This window comes from Episyrphus balteatus, chromosome 1 (assembly GCF_945859705.1).
Source record: "Episyrphus balteatus chromosome 1, idEpiBalt1.1, whole genome shotgun sequence".
NCBI lineage: Eukaryota > Metazoa > Arthropoda > Insecta > Diptera > Syrphidae > Episyrphus > Episyrphus balteatus.
This window is the reverse complement of record NC_079134.1, coordinates 28,277,246-28,298,321: the sequence shown is the minus strand read 5'-3', so window position 1 is coordinate 28,298,321 and position 21,076 is coordinate 28,277,246. Positions and strand designations below refer to the sequence as shown.

At 29.6% G+C, this 21,076-nt stretch overlaps 1 protein-coding gene across 2 annotated transcripts in view; it reads right to left on the bottom strand.

Annotated features, from left to right (window-relative positions):
• Nucleotides 1-21,076, bottom strand: part of LOC129905381 (inactive dipeptidyl peptidase 10) — a 162,299-nt gene that overhangs the window by 62,031 nt on the left and 79,192 nt on the right. For both annotated transcript variants that reach the window (XM_055980857.1, XM_055980858.1), the window contains exons 2-3: nucleotides 2,866-3,641; nucleotides 2,529-2,802 (exon numbers count right to left, since the gene is read on the bottom strand). In XM_055980857.1, the coding sequence (XP_055836832.1) occupies nucleotides 2,529-2,802; nucleotides 2,866-3,062 (471 nt within the window). In that variant the 5' untranslated portion in view covers nucleotides 3,063-3,641. The remainder of the gene's footprint in view (nucleotides 1-2,528; nucleotides 2,803-2,865; nucleotides 3,642-21,076) is intronic.

Below are 21,076 nucleotides of genomic sequence, written 5' to 3'. Positions count from 1 at the left end.
TTGTTTTTTAAGTTCTCTTCTTCCGGTTCAAGTGCTATATACACACACAAAACACAATAATAAATGTGTTGTGTGTGCGGTATCGCTTTGAAACTTTTGATAGAGGAAGTAGACTTATGGGCGTCAAAATAAAAAAAAAATAAAATAATAGAAAGAGAGAGAGAGAGAAAAAAATAAACTACATGGTTTGCAACTCTTTCTAATAGTAACAAATTTGATCCTTTTTAATGGTGTATGGGTGTGAGTGGGTGAAGTTATATGGTTTTGTTCTTCTTGTTTATTTCTCTTTCCTTGTTTTTGTTTTTATTTTTTTTTATAAGAATGCACCTGAGCTGAAACAATAAAAGGTAAAACATTAAAATGTGGCAAGAAAATAGGGGTTCTTGAAAAACTTTTATATGAAAAGTTGTTGTTATACCGCGTGTGTTTACTATACTCGTTACTTTTCCATCTTTTTTGATAAGCGGTTTGGGAGGGCGTTATGATGGCAGACTTTTGTTTTATTATAAAATATTTTTCTTTATAAGGTATGTAAGTTTTAGTCAAAGGAGACGGTGGCAAGGAGAAACTGATGGAATGAGAAGTTTGAATTGGAGTTTTTGGAAGAGGAATGTGGAAATTTCATGTGATTTCATACCTAGTTGGGTACTTGAACGTAATGGGATAATTGATGGAACTTCTTGTGAACTTTTGGTAAACGACTATAAGGTGTTGGTGTATAGCTGTAGAAGTACGTACTTAAAGTTGTATATTTTTTTTTATTTTGAGGAGAATGAGAGAGAGACATTAAATAAATGACTGTTTACTTAGGTTCTGGCAATCAGTCAAATTGAAATTTTTCCTCAGGGTTTTCAAGCAAAAAGTGAGATTAATTTATTGTACAACGAATTTAAAAATTTATAAATACTTTTATTTTTTGTTTAAGTTTTGAAATTAGTGGCAAGGAGTTTTGATTTGATAAGGTTCTATGAAAAGAAATTCATAATAAAGCTTTATGATTTGATTTTAATTGGGATTTGAAATAGGAACATAATTTAAATGAGAAATTAATGTCTAGCTATATTGTAACTAAAGAAAATTATTAGAGAATTTGGCCGATGAGCTCCTATTTTGATGGTCTTTTTTTTTCATACGGTGGTAATTAAAAATACTTTAACCTCCTCTTAGGTTAAAAACTGCCGATGTTGCCTTATTGTTTTTTAAAGATAAAACAATATATTTTTTAACAAAACCATTTTTTTTAGCTTAAGTTTCATAAATTAAATGATACCAAGTATTGTCTAAGTAATTTAAGGAAAAAAATATGTGGGAGTGAGGGACAGTCTTTCATCGTAAATTTTAAGGTTTTCGCGGTTGTTAACACATTTTGAATAATAAATGCATATTTATCACGAAAGAAATGTTAAAATTTTTTCAATACATTTATTTTTTCAAAATTCTGAGTGTTTTAAAAAACACTTTATTAATTTGCATAATTTTAATTTTAAAAATAGGAATAAGTATCTAGTTTTTTAAAAATTTACATTTAAATATTGTATTTGTTGCCCTTATGTTCAAATATTTTTTTTTTGTTTCAAGTCAATTTGTGAGAAAATTGCATTTATCACTTAAACGATGGAAGATTGCCCCTGATTCCCATATATTTTTTTTGAAATGGTAACGGAGTTACGAATAACAGAGTTACGCGCGACAGAGTTACGGCCGTCAAAGTTACGCGAAACCGAAGTTACGAAAAACTAGAGTTACGAATTCTAAAGTTATGTTAAGCTATGACATGTGATTTTTGGGTTGGCAACAATTGCGAGGAACGATATGGAATTATGGAAACATAAATAAGAGAATATCGATTCTCATTGGTTATTTAAATAGATTTTAACGAAAATGGGTGTGGTTTAATCTTTTTATGCAAAAAACAACCCTATTCCTTGTTTATTTATTTGACACAGGATAAGTTAAAAATCAAACAAAAACCAATTTTAAATAACATCCATTTTCGCTTTACTCATTTAGTTCTGACCAATGAGAAAAATGTTAATCTCTTGTTTGTATTTCCATAATTCCATATCGTTCCTCGCAATTGTTGCCAACCCAAAAATCACATGTCATAGCTTAACATAACTTTAGAATTCGTAGCTCTAGTTTTTCGTAACTTCGGTTTCGCGTAACTTTGACGCTCGTAACTCTGTCGCCCGTAACTCTGGTATTCGTAACTTCGTCGGTTTCAAATTTTTTTTCCTTTAATTTTTTAGATAATCTTTTTGGCATAAGTTAATTTATGAAATTTAAGCAACATTTTTGAAAACTAAATAAACAGTAAAATTAAAAAAACTGTTGGGCCGGGTTCCCTAATATTGCCATTTTTTGAGCTTTCGTTACTCCACTACAAAAGAAATATGCTAAGTACGATCGTTTCCATTTTGTTATATTTCTACGAGGTCCTATTGAAGAACACCCTGTACCCATTTTTTTTTTTTTTTAAATTGACCCTTTAATTTTTTGTAAAGGCTAAGTAAAATAAAATATCTTACCTTCTTTACATTATGCCTAAATAGAACGTATCGCAGATCATATGAACAATGGTAGCCCCGGACGTTCAATTGTCTAAGGGTGTGATTTGTAACGAGGGTTTGAACAGTGTTCGTGGCAGTGTCCAGTACGGCTAGTCCTCCGTCATCCGATTGGAAGACATACTTTCGTGTTGTCACCCAAGCTGGTTGCAGCCGATTCGGCGTTAGATCGCCTTGCAGGTACTCATCGAGTATCATACGACGGCCTGACCAATAAAGGAGTTCATCGACGTACCTGCAAATAAAATTTTATTAAAAATACATTTCATTCGAATATAAACAGAAAAAAAAATCTTACCCCAAGAGGTAGATCGCTGTTATGATACCGGCTATTACAAAACTTATTACTAATAATGAAAAGATAATGCTACGCCAATTATGACCTTCGTCGTAATCTAAGTCTTCGTTTTTCTGTTTTGGATCTTGAACTTGGAGGGTTTCATCGGGTGGTAAACGCCATGATCCACCACGATCCGCACCCGCATTTGCATGCATTTCACTTTTGAATGAATTTTTAGAATAATTTTATTTTAAATCTTTTTTTTTTAGTTTTTGGTTTTCTAAGTATTTTTGTAAGATTTCAATTTTTTTAATTTATGTATAATCCTGGAAGATTCGTTTACTTGCTGTGGAAAATTTTAGATTTTCTTTCTTTTTTTTTTTGATTTTGATTAAGATTAAGTAGATTTTTGATTTTTAGATTTGTTTTAATTTTTTTGTTAGAAATTTTAAGTCTTTGATTGAGTTTTTTTTTTAAGAAGAGAATTGAAAATATGAAGGTAAGTCCTTGATTTTTATTTTCTTAAGTTTTTTATAATTTAATTTTTTAATAATTGTTATAGTAGTTTGTTTTTTTTTTGTTGTTGTGTGTGTTTTTTGTTTGGTGAAAAGTTTTACATAATTTTTTTTTTTAGGGTGGTGGTGGTGGAATTTTGTGTTATTTGTGAGGAGGACCCTCATCAACTGCCCTTAATGGGTCACCACCACCACTACTTGATTGATTTTCGCCCGCCATGTTTGGAGTATTTTCTTTGTGATGCTGTCCACAAGAGTCATCGATGGCAAACGATTATTCTGAAAATGATAAAAAAATAAGACTTTTATAACATTTGTATGTGATTATTTTTAATGCATTCAAATTCAAACATATTTTACGATAAGGAGAGTTTTTATATCACTTAAAAGTTATCAAAAAAAAAGGTTAAATTTCAGCGAACTTCTTAAAAAATATTCAAAACTTTTTTGAGTTGTCAAAAAAATATATATAAATTATGTACAAATTATGTACTTGAAATTATTGGATAAACTGAATAATTTTGGAAGTTGAAGAAAAGGGTAGATATCATAATTCCGAAAACCCTGAAAAACTCCTGAAAATCTAAAATAATAAAACTTCATATCTTAAAAAATTATATGAGTTGAAAAATATTTTCTTTTATGCAATTTTTTGAGACTACGATTTACAAAAAAATTATTAATATAAAATTAAGAAGTACGAAAGGTTTAAAAAACAATATAAACAAATTCATTAATATCTCTTTGTTTATATGATTTTTTTTTTAGATTTTTGTTTTTATTGAAAGCAATGTGGTATACAGTAAAAAGTTTCCTGTGTATGTTTTTGAAGTGTAATTAAAAAAAAATCGTAAGATACTCTTAAATAATGGTTTCTCGAAGTTTTCTTTGTTTCTTAAAAAAATTGCTTGCTTAGTTCTGCCGATCTTTCTATTTTTTAAGCTATTTATTTTAATTGAGGTCTATGTAGGTTAGGGTGGTCCAATTTTTTGGTTTTTACATTTCTGTTGTTCCCCACTCAAAAATTGGTTGCATATGTGTTTTGTATTACACACGTGAAATTTCAGCTTTTTAGGTGAAGTGTAAGTGGGCGCTCAACAAGATCAAAGTTTTTGCTCACATGCTGTTATAGCTGGGTCCTCATGCCTAGTAATTAACTCTTGTTTTGATTTATCAAGTGGATTAAGTTATGATGTGGTAAAGTTTTTCATAAAAAACCAATAGTTAAGTGATATTTTCACAGATAATAATTTTTGTTCATTTAAATTCGTCTGTAAGTATTTTTTGCTTAAAGTTAACAAAACAGAATTAATCAATGAAATACGAGCTAGTGACTCAAAACCAAAGAAACATGAAAATCATTTACATGGTTGTCGGGAACATGCGTGCTTATCATGTTTAAGCCAAATTCCAACCTCAAGCCAAGTCCTAATACAATATAATCAGATATTAAGGGTAAGGTAAGGGTAACAAAGTCTAATATTCCAAAGCTGATGAGCGCCCTCTTCCTTTTACTTTAGAGGGCTAAAACTTTCAGCATGTGTTGGTATTGATGTCTGAAGCAAAATAATGCGTGGGGAACTAATGAATTATATGGTTTATTTTTTTGCCTTATAACGTGGACCACACTAATGTAGGTGTAGGTAAATGCTTTAAAACTGCTTTCATAAAAATGTTAGCACTATATTTTTTTGGGTACCACTAGTATAATTCCTAACAGGGTTGTCCAATTTTCAACTGAAGTAAATGTGCCGGTAGGTACGTAGATATGGAAAAAATGAGCATCTTTTTATATTGGGAGTAACCCTGTTTTTTTTACCTGTTACTTTGCTTTGAACCCCACTCTCTTTTATGTTTTCTTAAAATAACCCGAAAGTAGTTTTTTTGAAGAAATTGTTTATGTACCTATATCTTAAACATATATTTTCAAAAGATGGTCGGTGTAGAAAATATCTGTTTTTTTCTTCTTTTTTTTTTGAAGTTATACTTCTTATATGACGGTGGGTATAAAAATTTGTTTTTTGACAAGAATGTCAAAGGGATTATGACGCGATTTAAAAATGAATTTAAAAATGCAGTACGCCGTAGTACGGTAAAAAAAAACACAACAAGTGGCAAGTTCATTTAAATTTTTCAATTCAATTCAATTTTATTAGGCACGAGGCATGTGGAATTCAGTATGCAAAATGTGGAGAGTTGCATATGGCAAGTTGCGTGTGGCAAGTTGCATGTGACAAGTTGCATGGCTCAAGTTGCATGTGGCAAGTTGTATGTGGCAAGTTGCATGTGGCAAGTTGCATGTGGCAAGTTGCATGTGGCGAGTTGCATGTGGCAAGTTGCATGGGGCAAGTTGCCACAAAAAAACAAAAACGTAAATACTCATAAATAAAAGTAAAAGAAAATAACATAGACTAAAACTAAACTTGACACAATTTAATTTTTTTTTCTCAAATTTTTAGCCCCGGAAATTGGTATGAAAATTCTTAATTTCCAATTATAAAGATTTTTTCATGCATAACTATATTCAGGCAAGTCATTGTCTTGGGTTAAGGTACGGAGATAGCATCAAAAATTTCCTAAGAATACCATAAACTGAGATTGTTAAAAAATACGCTGTTTGATTATTTTAATAATAATATAAAACAAAAATAATAAAAATACCAAATGAAATTCAATTAATATAGTGAGTGAGAAGTATAACTTCAGTCGGGTGTACACTGTACATGTACACGCTAAAAAAACGTTTTTTTTTTTATTTTGAATTAAGTGAAGAACAACCTTTTTGTTTTAATTATATCTTTTTTCAAAGTTTATATTCAATTTGGTAAAAACTTTAAAAAATTGTGTTCATTTTTTGAATTTTTGTATTTGATGTTTTCTGTAATTAAGCTATCCAGTATATTTTTGATACCATTAAGAAAAAAATACATTTCAATTTACATATATACGGTATAGTATGGATATCATGTTTTACTGTACCTACAATAGTTGAAAAAATTAAGATTTTTGCCTAAAACTTTTAATCTATATCTTAAACTATGTTGGGCTTGTGAATTCTCAATCCATTCTTACTATAAATCTATATCTATTCTTTTTTTTGGTTTAGTACTCCGAAAAATCGATTGCTAGACACCTCTAGAATATACACACCAAATATGAACTCTTTATATTAATGGGAAGGTCCTCCGCTTGCAATTTTCAATTTGTACATCAAGCTTCTACTAAAAAAAAATCATTTTTTTTTAAATCGACTTTTTGGCAAATTTCTTTACATATTCTTGTGGGAAATTGAACGCTCTACAAAAAAGGCCTTGTACACTTTTTTAGTTTATCTAACCGTTTAATAGATATTTGAGGTCGAAAAATTGAGAAAATCTTTAAAAATTCGTTTTTTTAGTTCTTAATTTTGTAACAAATTGAAAAATTATAATAATCAAACGCCCAAGACATATTCTTGTAGGAAATAGATTGCTCCACCAAAAAATTTGTATTAACTTTTTTCATTAATCTAACCATTCTAAAGATATTTAAATAATTTATAAAAACATTTTTTTCTTTTCAAAATTTTCTAATTTACGGAAAATTCATTATTTAATACAGTAAAATAAGGAGAAAAAAGGGGTAAATCTCGGAATGAATGTTAGTAGAAATTTTTTTTGCTCAATATCTTCCTTTTGCCATTCTATAACATATCTCAAAAGTCTAGAAAAATCTCATGTCCGCTTGTCGCGATTTCAAGGTCAAATCGCGAAATGGAGATTTTCAAAATTAGCAAAAATAGGCTATGGTATTATATACACATATGATACATGATTTCAAGGTATTTTTTAATACTGATTCCAAAAAACCTAAAATCAAGACAATCTGACGTCTCTGGAAAAAGTTATACCTGTTTTTCATCTGTCAACTCATATTATTATAACAGTTGCAAACTTACTGCCGAAAAACCCTTAAAAGTTATGGTAGATGAACCAAATTTTGCATGAAGATTTTAGAATCCATCATTATTAAAAATCAAAACAATCCATTACAAAAAATATATATACCTACGAAATAATGGTATTTTTTGATGGAGGGGCAAATTTTAGGATATGCACTAAAGAAGATTCTTGTTCATCTAAGGAATAATTGCTAATGGGCTAATTTTTTCATTTTGATCTTTGTTTGGATATTCTATAACTACCCTCAAAAATCTAAAAAAATCTCATGTCCGCAAGTCTTAATTTTCTTGGTTTGAAAATAAGGTGCAGATTTTAAAAGATTGAAAAACTTCACTTCAGATATTTGTGTCAGATCAACATGAATAAGGTGCATTACTTTTCAGGGATGGTGAGGTTGACTTGTTTGTGAGTTTTGTTGGAATAAGTGTTAAAAAATACCTTTAAATCATGTCGCTTATGTTGGTATACATATAAAAATTAAAACTTTTCTTATTAATTTTTTAAAATCTGCACCTTATTTTCAAACCAAGAAAATTAGGATTTGGGGACATGAGATTTTTTTAGATTTTTGAGGGTAGTTATAGAATATCCAAACAAAGATCAAAATGAAAAAATTAGCCCATTAGCAATTATTCCTTAGATGAACAAGAATCTTCTTTAGTGCATATCCTAAAATTTGCCCCTCCATCAAAAAATACCATTATTTCGTAGGTATATATATTTTTTGTAATGGATTGTTTTGATTTTTAATAATGATGGATTCTAAAATCTTCATGCAAAATTTGGTTCATCTACCATAACTTTTAAGGGTTTTTCGGCAGTAAGTTTGCAACTGTTATAATAATATGAGTTGACAGATGAAAAACAGGTATAACTTTTTCCAGAGACGTCAGATTGTCTTGATTTTAGGTTTTTTGGAATCAGTATTAAAAAATACCTTGAAATCATGTATCATATGTGTATATAATACCATAGCCTATTTTTGCTAATTTTGAAAATCTCCATTTCGCGATTTGACCTTGAAATCGCGACAAGCGGACATGAGATTTTTCTAGACTTTTGAGATATGTTATAGAATGGCAAAAGGAAGATATTGAGCAAAAAAAATTTCTACTAACATTCATTCCGAGGTTAAACCCTTATTTGACTGGATTATATTTTCAAATTAGCAAGATATATTCTTGTAGGGGCACGTTCTATAAAAAATTTATCGGAATCAAATTGATTACTTTAACCGTTTAGAAGATATTCGTATCCAAACCAATGCCCACTGATTTCAGTAGTTTTCTTATGACTTGTATGCATTGCGATTTGGATACGATTATCTTTTAAACGGTTGAAGCAATCAATTTGATTCCAAGGAATTTTTTGTAGAACGTTTAAGCCCTTACAAGAATACCTACATCTTGCGAATTTGAAAATAATGAATTTTCAGTGAATAAGAAAATTTTGAAAAGTAAAAAATGTTTTTATATATTTTTTTAAATTTGACCTCGAATATCTTTAGAATGGTTAGATTAATGGAAAAAGTTACTAAGACATTTTTTGTTGAGCAACCTATTTCCTATAAGAATATGTCTTGCGCGTTTGATTATTATAATTTTTCAATTTGTTACAAAATTAAGAACTAAAAAAACGAATTTTTAAAGATTTTCTCAATTTTTCGACCTGAAATATCTATTAAACGGTTAGATCAACTAAAAAAGTGTACAAGGCCTTTTTTGTAGAGCGTTCAATTTCCCACAAGAATATGTAAAGAAATTTGCTAAAAAGTCGATTTAAAAAAAAAAATGATTTTTTTAGTAGAAGCTTGATGTAAGAATGGAAAATTGCAAGCGGAGGACCTTCCCATTAATATAAAGAGTTCATATTTGGTGTGTATATTCTAGAGGTGTCTAGCAATCGATTTTTCGGAGTACCAAACCAAAAAAAAGAATTTCGATTTTTTTGACCCACCCTAATCTGTATCTAATCTATTTTGCAAACAATTTAACATGGTTTTTAATTCGTTTCCCTACACTATTTTGCAATTTTATAAGGATTTTAATCCGCTGATTCCATATCCGATCCTATTAACTTCTTCATCAGGTCGGACTTAGAATTTGAACGAAAACTAAAAATTTTATAATATCTGCCTAAAACTGCGGAGTCTGGGTTATTGTTTTCAATCAATGGTAAGGTTGGTCTATCATAGCTTTTGCACGAATCTGTTTCACACTAATGATCCGGTGGTGGCAAATAAAAAAAAAAAATAACTGATACGTATTTTAGTTTAAATAATTGATTGTTGGTAGTAAAGAAATTATTTACCTAAAAGACTGAATTGCACTTTAATTTCTGAATGCCAACACATAAATCTTTCAGGAAATCCACATTTTTATTACATGAAAAGACCTCATATATTCCCAAGATTTATACCTATTAGCTTTATTTATTAGTAGCTACTAAAAAAAAACATTACTTAGTTTTATTTACTATCAAATTATACTTTGCTATTTACCTACCTTCATCAACCTCTTCAAAAAAAAAAAAACAAAAAATCAAAAAAGTTTTCCAAAGTACCTATGTATAGGTAAAAATCGTTGATTTAAAAGCTAACTAACTGACCATTAAATGAGCAAATAAATTTCCCATCTACTTGTGCTCAATTTCCATCGCCACCCCAAATCTCCTTAAACTCCCTCCTTTTACTGTCCCACTCTTCAGCTTGATTCACTTTTTCAATTAGTTCTTTTTTTTTATCTCTCCTAAATGCAAAAAAAAAAAAATGGATGGAGAGTTTAATTTTAAAAACCGCTTAGATGATTCTTTTATTTGCATTGCATTTCTCTATTTCTTTAGATAAAATTCCATATCCGCTCCTTTCGTTCTTATGTCGCACCGAGCTTAAAGAGTTTCCGCAAACACGACCTGAGAGTTGAATCTAAGCAAATACAACCAACTTCACCCACCCACACATACATACATATTTAATAACAATGACGACGACGACGATGGCAACGTCGACGACAATGTTGGTTATAGAATAAAGAAATGCGGTAACGGCATGAGTTCCATTAGCCTTAGGAGAAAGAAAAAATTAAAAAATCAGCCCACCTCAAGCCCCCATCATCGTGTCGCATTGAGATTGTTTCAATGAGCGCACTTAAAAGTGCTATTAAAAGATTTTTCACCACTATGTAGGGTTACCCTTAAGAGTTACTCCCACTAGACTTGAGTTTATGTGCCAAGGGTGTGACGGTGGTTATGTTGCACTATTAGATCCCCCTTACCCCTATACTCGGTTGCCACTATTAAAACACTCTAGCCTCGTTGACATTTTGTAGATATGCCTACTGGGGACAGCGAGAGCAAGGGGATACATTCAAATTCCCTCATTTCTGAAAGGCTCTCAATACACACCATAGAAGATATTCTTCAATGATTTTGTGAGGATTCCTCCCAGCGGGCTTCACTCGGGTTTGGTTGTTGTTGCTTTATCAGTTAGACAAATCATACCTAGGTCAGGATAATTGAAGAAAGGAAAAAAGAAATTAATTCAAAGTGATTGATATTATTCTGGAAGCTCCTTGATGTTAAAAAAGAAAAATCACTTTGGCCCTTTTGGGCCCCTATGGGAACGAAATGAATTGAGGTGGGTTTGATGATGGCCATGGCCAACAACAACAACAAGACTATAAGAACGTTAATGGACCGAATTTTGAAAAAGATTCGAGATGCGAGTATATTTCTGATGGCGCACCATAATTTGCATTATGAAAACGAGGGGCTTAGGGCTTGAGGTTTTAGGGATTTTTATGTAAATCGGAATTTGAAATGATTTAAGGCATTGGAGCGTGTTAAAAGGAAAAAGAATGCCATGAATGATGGAATGGAATTGAATCTTCTGCATCGATGATTGGAATTATTGATTTTTTTTTTTTTTTTATATGTTTTTTTTTTCTTGTGTCAGGTTGCCGTCATTACCACCCCGGGCTTCAAGTTGACTTTAATTTATTCACTTCTCCTATGATTGATAGGATTGAATACATTTTTCTCGACTTTGTGTGAATATAAATTTTTTTTGCCTTCAATGTTATATGAATGCGGAGGCAGTATAGAGTCTGCTTAAGGGATGAGTACTATTTTTGGGTATAGATCCTTGTAGTATAGAAAAGTACTCTGCAGCACTTATTGCATCTGCAGTGTTAAACGGATTTTCATTTTCTTTTTTTTTGGGTTTTGTTCGTATGAATTATTTCTTCAATTTTTCGTTCATAAATCTATGCTCGTCAATTTGTGAGATGGATGTTTTGTGAGATGCTATTAATATTAAAGTGATATTCAATTTTGATGACAATGAGGATATTGGGTTGAAGGTTTTTTTTTTTATAATGTTCCAGTGCCAAGTTGTGAATTGAGTATGTTTTACATTTTTTTAGGTTTTAAGGTTTTTTTTTTAACATTTGAAAAATAACAACGGCAGTTTCAAAGTTTCAAAGAGAGAAACTCAAAAGAATATTGTACATCATTCAGCGAATAACAAAAAGTAGGTGAGGTTAGTGTTGCCAGAGTATTTCAGTGGCAAATGGAATTTGAGAAATATTGGTGCCAAAAATTAGCGTCATTCAAAAATGGATTTTTTTTGTACATGTAATTTTTTAAATCTTAGCACAATTTAAATTACACTGGTCTGCAAAATTTATCTTTTTTTTTCTCCTTCAAATAATTTTTTGATATTATGAAAGATTAGACTTTCTTGAATCTAAATCTGAGTTCAGAAAAATACTATCAGGTACGATTTTTGTAAAAATGATTTTTGAAAAATGCGGGTAGTTTCTAAAGAATCACCCTTTTAAATTCATTTTAACTTGTATAAAATTAAAACTATTTGTCATATTGAGCTCAAATTTAGAGGAGTTATTCCTCATAATATGATCTATCGATGATACCAAATATATCCTTTTAAATTAATGTTTACTCATATTTTAAAATACTGATTGACAAAAAATAGCAGAAATATCGAAATCCTTCACTTTTTAGTAACTCCTACATGAACAAAAACACCTTAATTAAGGAAAATATAAAATATCAACGCCCATTATATTTAAAAAGTAAAATAGGTATCTAAATAAAACTATAATAAAATACATTAAACAAAATTTTTCGTGTTTTGTAATTTTATAGGTATACTATTTTTCTACTTAGAAATATCTTTTTTGTAATAAACCATTCGATAAACTGCCTTGTAAAGCTTCAGATTTGTTTCTCCTAGAAACAAAAGTATACTTATCTCATGGTTTTTAATGTGCTGAGTTAGAAACCGAAGTCACAAAAATTCTATTACGTCAGGATTTTGAGATATTTGCATTAAAGGATCACAAAATCAAGTTTTTCTTAGAAAATCTCAAAAAAAAACTACTATATCTCAAAAACCAGAGCTGACCGAAATTTTTTGAGTTCGGATTCAAAATCAGCACACTAAAGTCCATTAAAAAAATATACTTCTGTTCTAGAGAAAAAGATATATTAATTTTTAGATATCAGTTTCTTAATGGTAAGATATGTCAAACCTACTAAACTTGCTTAAATTAAGATATCTCGGAGAAGAAAAGCGAGAAGATTGGAACTGAATTTGAAAGAATAAAATAAGTTCTTTTATAAACCGTATTAATTTTAATTGAAAAAGATTACATAATGCCAAAATATTTCTTCGAAAACAGCAAAAAAAATGGGTTTTTGAGATTTTCTAACAGGAATATCTAAAAAAAACGTGACGTGCTCGTACAATTCTGACTTCGGACTCGTAATCCTTTAGAAAAGTATAGTTTTATTTAAAGGAGGATTTCCTTGCAGACCAGTGTTATCAGACATTAAGCCTAATAAAACTACGTAACTAGCACACTCAAATCCCTTGAAATTATTCCTGATTAGTTCCGGAACGTTTTAAAATTTTTTTCGAAAAATTTTCGAAAATGGATGTTTTAGGGGTAAAAATTCGTTTTTTTTTACCTACATATGTAGATTAGGGTGGACCAAAAAAATTATTTTTCATTATTTTGATTTGCTCTACTGATAACTTGTTTTCTCGACACAAAAAAATGCTACCCTAATTTTTTCAGAATTTTTCGATGATGTTTAGGGGTTGCGCGCACCCCTTTTATAAAAAAAATAAGCTCTTTTAGTTTTTATTTTTTTATAGCTTAAATAATTTTTTAATCGAAAAGCTGTTTGAGTAAAAAGTATTGAGTTTCAATAGATCTACTTACATCAATTTTTCTTTTTTCAAAAAAAAATATTTTTGACTAACTACCAGGCGTTAGAAGTCGAAATTACTGATAAATGCTGGGAAAAAAGCCTTAAAACTAAGTTTTACTGTTTTTTATAACGGTTAAAATTATTGAAAAAAGAATTTTTTTTATTTTTCAATTTTCTCAAAAACTAGGAAGCGTTCAAACATGTGGACTTTGATAAGGAATCAATTGTGACACTTAATTTTATCAGCCATTTTTTGTATTGTAATCCACAATCTTGACAAAAATAATATTTAATGTGTTTTTTTAAACTTTTTTTCCCAATTTTTTACTTTTAAATCGATTATTTCAAAAACAATTGATTGAAATAACTACACTTTAAAATTAGAATAAAGTGTACAGTTCTAGCTTTTGAAAAAAGTATCATTCATAACTGTAAGTGTTGCCATTGTTTTTTAATATTTTTTTTATTATTTAAATTCATTTTTTAGAAAATTGCCATTCCCACCTAAACGGAGCCAGATAGACCACCTCTCCCATAGTAAAAAATGATCGTATTCAACTCCTCTACAAAATACCGTTATCAAATCTCGGCGCCCAAGATATAGTACCCTCCCCCATTTTTCCTTCACTTGTTTTGGTACGATCTTTTGTAAAAATTATTTTTCTTTTATCAATTTAAGAAGAATTGAACAATATAAAAGCACTGTTTTTATAGTAAATTTGATGAGGAATACGATAAAAATAATTTTAACAGTTATAAAAAACAGTAAAACTTAGTTTTAAGGCTTTTTTCCCAGCATTTATCAGTAATTTCGACTTCTAACGCCTGGTAGTTAGTCAAAAATATTTTTTTTTGAAAAAAGAAAAATTGATGTAAGTAGATCTATTGAAACTCAATACTTTCTACTAAAACAGCTTTTCGATTAAAAAATTATTTAAGCTATAAAAAAAATAAAAACTAAAAGAGCTTATTTTTTTTATAAAAGGGGTGCGCGCAACCCCTAAACATCATCGAAAAAATCTGAAAAAATTAGGGTAGCATTATTTTGTGTCGAGAAAACAAGTTATGGGTAGAGCAAATTAAAATAATGAAGAAATGATTTTTTTGGTCCACCCTAAAGTAGATACATATTTTTCGATGATTGAATTTTTGAAAGTTTTCCCCGGTTTTAAAGTTGTTACTAATAATGTTGAAAAAATTGGAATCCAAAGTTAATGTTTAAAAAATAAGGGGAGGGACGAAAACAAGAAAATTTTTGCATCATTTTTTTTTCGATTTTTAAAGTTTTTAGGTATATTTTTTTCAGCTTTTAAACATTAAGGTCGTAATATTTGTATTGTTAAATAAATCACTTTCAAAAATGTTAAAAAAAAACTTTGGGATTTTTTCTCAAAAAATTATTTTTAATTCGATCAACATTGTCTCTTTTGAAATTGATACGAATTAAATACCGTATAACTTAAAATTGGAGACTTTGAAAGATAAAAACAAGTTTACGAAATTACAAAAAAATCTCTCCCTTTTCGAATTTCAGAAATATAAAACTTGCTCACTTTTGCGTCTTAATAATGATTTAAGAATGAAAAATTAAAAATTTGACGAATTCAAGATCGAAAATCACATAGATTCAAAAGTGTCAACGGATTTTTTTTTTTTAAGTATTCCAAACTATTTATTTTAAGGCAAAACTTCACTTCATGGGTGAAATCATGTTAAATTTTTTCCCCAATATTATGAAACGAAAGTCTTGAAAATTTTAAAAGAGTCTTAGAAGAACAAGGTTTTGATTCTTGAGATTCAAAATGGGGTGCGGTCTATAAAATATCCTAATTTTTTATTTAAATTTTCAAAGTCTCCAATTTTAAGTTACCTATATGGTTATTTAATTGGGTTATATTTAGCCGAGGATAAAATGCGAAAAGTTTACCGTCCTATTTAGCTGTGGGATTAGTTTTTTACGAGGCTAAATTGTTTTTTTAAGCTGCAAAACAAAAGAATTAATGGTTTTAAAAACATTTCATCGTATTTTAGTGCCGTATACGCTAAATTGCATTTTTTTTAACTTAGGCATGCAGTCTTACATACAGTGACGAGCAAAAGTGGTCAAATGTTTTGCCTTTTTTGAGAAAGTTGTTTAAACTTAGTGTTCTTTACATGAATTAAATCGTTTTTATTTTATTATTTTTCTATACTATGCCAGCATTTGTTTTCCTGATTAAAATTTTAAAAAGTGCTTCATTGTCCAAAAATGGAGAGTATCATATTGGTATTTGGACTTGACCAATTCTGCTCGTTTTGGAAAAAGTCTTTTGTTTCAATATATTGAGTGTACTAGAATTAATTTTTACCACTTTTAACCACTTTTAACAATGCCTAGAGATAGGATCTATCAATCTGTGAAGAAATAATTTTAAAATTCGGTCGTATTTCAGCTTAATGGAAAGCTCAAAGCTCATCGCTTTTAGACTTGTGTTTTTTTACTGCGCTTACAATTTCTTCAAAAATTTCAACAGATTTTCAGCCAAAATGGGTCAGGGCCTTATGCTGACTACGCAACTGTCTTAAATTTCTGATTTCCGAAGCAATATTTGACAATTTTAAAGGTTTTGGTGGGGTCTTCATGTAGTTGAAAAATGATATCACACGACACGGAGTCTTCTTTTGCCAAAAAAAACTTGTTAAATTGTACCGTTTTATATCAGGATAGATTTTCCTCTCCATCATATCTTCAAATTTTATCAAAGGTCGGGAACTCCCCCCAAAAACTCAAACAGAACATCAACAAACCTTTTTTCAAGTCAAAAATCGTTAGGTTAGATGAATTTTTACTAAAACTTTAACTATAACCACAAAAAGGAATCAATAACCAATGGGAAAAGTAGATTGGATTGACGAGAACACAGAAGAAATAGAATGCAAATCTAGTTACTATCCAAAACTGGAAAAAACATTTCAGCACTATCAAGTTTATAGAACGGACATAAATTATTATGGACTCAAGAATATTTTCCGGTGTTATCTTGTGGATTGCTAGCTAATTTTGAAAAAATAATGAACAAGCGAACCTATCCTGATATAAAACAAAACAATTTACCAAGTTTTTTGGCAAAAGAAGACTCCGTGTCGTGTGATATCATTTTTCAATTACATGAAGACCCCACCAAAACCTTTAAAATTGTCAAATATTGCTTCGGAAATCAGAAATTTAAGACAGTTGCGTAGTCAGCATAAGGCCCTGACCCATTTTGGCTGAAAATCTGTTGAAATTTTTGAAGAAATTGTAAGCGCAGTAAAAAAACACAAGTCTAAAAGCGATGAGCTTTGAGCTTTCCATTAAGCTGAAATACGACCGAATTTTAAAATTATTTCTTCACAGATTGATAGATCCTATCTCGAGGCATTGTTAAAAGTGGTTAAAAGTGGTAAAAATTAATTCTAGTACACTCAATATATTGAAACAAAAGACTTTTTCCAAAACGAGCAGAATTGGTCAAGTCCAAATACCAATATGATACTCTCCATTTTTGGACAATGAAGCATTTTTTAAAATTTTAATCAGGAAAATTAATGGTGGCATAATATAGAAAAATAATAAAATAAAAACGATTTACTTTATGTAAAGAACACTAAGTTTTAAACAACTTTTTCAAAAAAGGCAAAACATTTGACCACTTTTGCTCGTCACTGTATGTTTTCGAAGGTGTTCTTTTCAAATCTGTTAAAATTTCATATACAGCATTCAAAGACTATATCTACAAAATATGATTAAGCTATATGGATGTTCCTATTTATTTAATTTTGTTTTTAAATCATCCCTGGCACATTTTACCACCCTAATATCTCATAATTTATGTCATTTTCATCAATAATGCACTGAATATAAAAATTGACAGCAACATTATAACTTTGATAATAATTCAAAACACATTCAAAATCAAGCCATAAAATTAAGTTACGAAGCACACCACCACCTGATAACAGGAGTAGGTATTTCCCACTAAATAAAGCACAGCATGTTAATGCATTGACCACTGGATCCGGATTCAGGTTAGGTTTTGGTTTTGGCTTGGCTGGAGCTGAAATTTCTCATAACTCTCTCGGGCGTAAATGTTATTTTGGTCGTGTTTTGGTTGATTATGCGAATAATGATGATAACATTGTGTAGGAGGTTAAAGTCATGCAAGCGATGAATTTTGCATTAGCCAGCAATATTCCAGGCCAAACCACATTTTATATAGAGACAAAAGGAAAAAAAAAAAAACAAAAAACTTGGAAAGGCGTCAGCTAAATTATCCATTTAAATTTTAAACGATTAAAATGTTTACCAACTATATGATTATCTAACACTATCAACCACTTAATTAGAAACTAAATGAAAAAAAAAATTAGTATCTCTGTAGTTTTGTGTGTGGTTTTGGAGGAGTATTTTTTGGGAAGATAATGGATTGCATAAATTGCATTAGTTTTTGCGGCCGCTAGAAGCAAATTTGTGTTGCTCTTGCTAAATTATAATTCAATGACAGGGAGTAGAACCATTATATTCATGATACCATATCTACTATATAAACTTAATTTGTATTTAGTTATTTTATGCAAATTTATTGTTTTTATTTTTTGTTTTTGTTTGGTTTGTTTTCAAATTAAGCTTTGGTTTTAAGGTGGAAAAGCAATTTAAATTAATTACTATTTTGCGGGTACTAGTTGCCATCAGTCTCATTAAACTTAATTTAATCTGATTTATCTGGCAGATTTTTTTTTTTTTTCGTAAACTATTCATGAGCATAACTACATTATAATGTCGATTAAATAAAAAATTTATATTAACGCATATATTTGAATATTGTTAAATTTATCAAAAAAAAATTCTCTTAATACACACACTGTGTTTTAAATTTCAATTTATTTGAACATGAAGCAAGACATGCATTTTTTTAAAAATATTTTTAAAAACGTTCCTGCAAAGCAATGCAAAGATTTTATTTCAAACTTATATTGGTTAAAGTTATACCTACCAAATATTTCATTCAAAAACTACTTAGTGGTACTGCAAAAGTCTGATATTGCACCAGTTAGTTAAATATAAAATGCACAGCATGGTCGCACGTACTTGGTTTAATGATATAAATTTTAAGATTATAATAGCTTTTTAAAAATTCATAAATAGCTCAGGGCAATTAGTCAAAATATGGGCATGAAATCGCATTTTTCGCGGGACAAAATTTTTTTCATGGAATGTGTTCGGGTGGTTGTCCTTATCATAAAAGTCAATTTGTTGGGAAAATTGGAGGTTGGGAACAGCCGCCATCTTGGAAAAGAGATTGGTAGCGTTTTTATTGAATAGCTCCATTGTTATTCATTTTAACAGAAAATGACAAAGGTAGGACTTATTAACAATAAAATTATCTAAACAATGATATACAAAACAATTCCGTGAGTTGATTAAATAAAATTTTATAGTTGGTCAAAGTGCGGGTTTGTTTCGCAAGGTTGGGACAAAATGACATTTTTTCATATATCTGACGAACTTTTGATTTGTTTGGATAATTCTTCAAGAATGAATTATATTACTTATAATTACCTATAAAATGAGCCCACAATCGTTATTGTAACCATCGTATTGTAGAAGTAATCTAACTCCGAAACTCTCCATGTACTAGTCAAAAGTGAGAAAAAAGCTAGTTTTTTGCTAGTAGGCCGAGAAAATTTTAGGAGTAGAGGTATAACCAAAATATAAGTACGCAGTTTTGCTGCCATACTCGTGTTAATGTCGATTTCAAAGGTCTGACAACTCTAATTTTGGGCTTTATACGGTTTTTGGGGGGTTAAATAACGTAAGTTTTCCAGTTAACGTGAATGGGCTAAATTTATACTATTTGAAATTATAAATATACAAGCTGATGCTCTATTATTTTTCCTAAATCTGGACACCTTAATCTCGGCTATGGGGTTAATAGAACTCACGATGTAAGGTTTTTTAACTAACCATATCAGGCTTTTCAATTCAAATAAACAAACAAAAATCGAAACAAAAAAGCCTCTAAAACATAATCGTATAAACGGCTTATATCTTGAGTTCTATTGGTCACATCCTCAAGATTGGGGTGTCTAGATTTAGGAAAAATAATAGGGAATCAGCTTGTATATTTATAATTTCAAATAGTATAAATTTAGCCCATTCACGTTAACTAGAAACCTTACGTTATTTAACCCCCCAAAAACCGTATAAAGCCCAAAATTAGAGTTGTCTGACCTTTGAAATCGACATTAACACGAGTATGGCAACAAAACTGCGTACTTATATTTTGGTTATACCTCTACTCCCAAAATTTTCTCGGCCTACTAGCAAAAAACTAGCTTTTTTCTCACTTTTGACTAGTACATGGAGAGTTTCGGAGTTAGATTACTTCTACAATACGATGGTTACAATAACGATTGTGGGCTCATTTTATAGGTAATTATAAGTACTATAATTCATTCTTGAAGAATTATCCAAACAAATCAAAAGTTCGTCAGATATATGAAAAAATGTCATTTTGTCCCAACCTTGCGAAACAAACCCGCACTTTGACCAACTATAAAATTTTATTTAATCAACTCACGGAATTGTTTTGTATATCATTGTTTAGATAATTTTATTGTTAATAAGTCCTACCTTTGTCATTTTCTGTTAAAATGAATAACAATGGAGCTATTCAATAAAAACGCTACCAATCTCTTTTCCAAGATGGCGGCTGTTCCCAACCTCCAATTTTCCCAACAAATTGACTTTTATGATAAGGACAACCACCCGAACACATTCCATGAAAAAAATTTTGTCCCGCGAAAAATGCGATTTAAATTACTAATTTCCCTGGGCTAAAAACAATATTTTTAATTTTATTTCATAAGAAATTTAATATATTTATACTTAAAAAAATACAAAAGAAATCGTTTTAAAATTACAAAAACCTACCTTTGAACTGTTTTAACCTCGAAACATTACATTAAGAATGAATTTTTAGAAAAAAAAACTTATTTTAAAATCGTTACAGTCGTATTTAAAAAATAAATAGTTTTTATTCCACTGAAAAGGAAATATTAAATCGCATATAAAAATTTAAGTATTTAAAACAATCATAATTTTGTTTTAATTAAATTGACTTTAAAATAAAATTAAACATTTTTTAAAGTTCGCATTTTTATTTTTTTTTTATAAATTATAACATTTCTTAAGTTAACTGAATATTTTTTAACAAATTTTCTGTTATACCTAATCGAGAAAGTCAAATATTTAAATCAAGATCTATATAAGGTACCGTTAATAACCATTCAAATAATATTTTTTATTTCCAAAGTACGGTACAAAGTCTAAAAAAAGAGAAAAAAATCGCCTTCAAAATTGATCATTAAAAGCTTAGCCATGTTGCCAAAATCGTGAAAAAATAGGTACCTACAGCGATTTTCAAAAAAAGATTAAAGCATACACTTTGTTGAGACGAAGTGATTTTACTTGCAATATAAATACATATAAGGTACTAAAGGTCAAATTTAGAAACG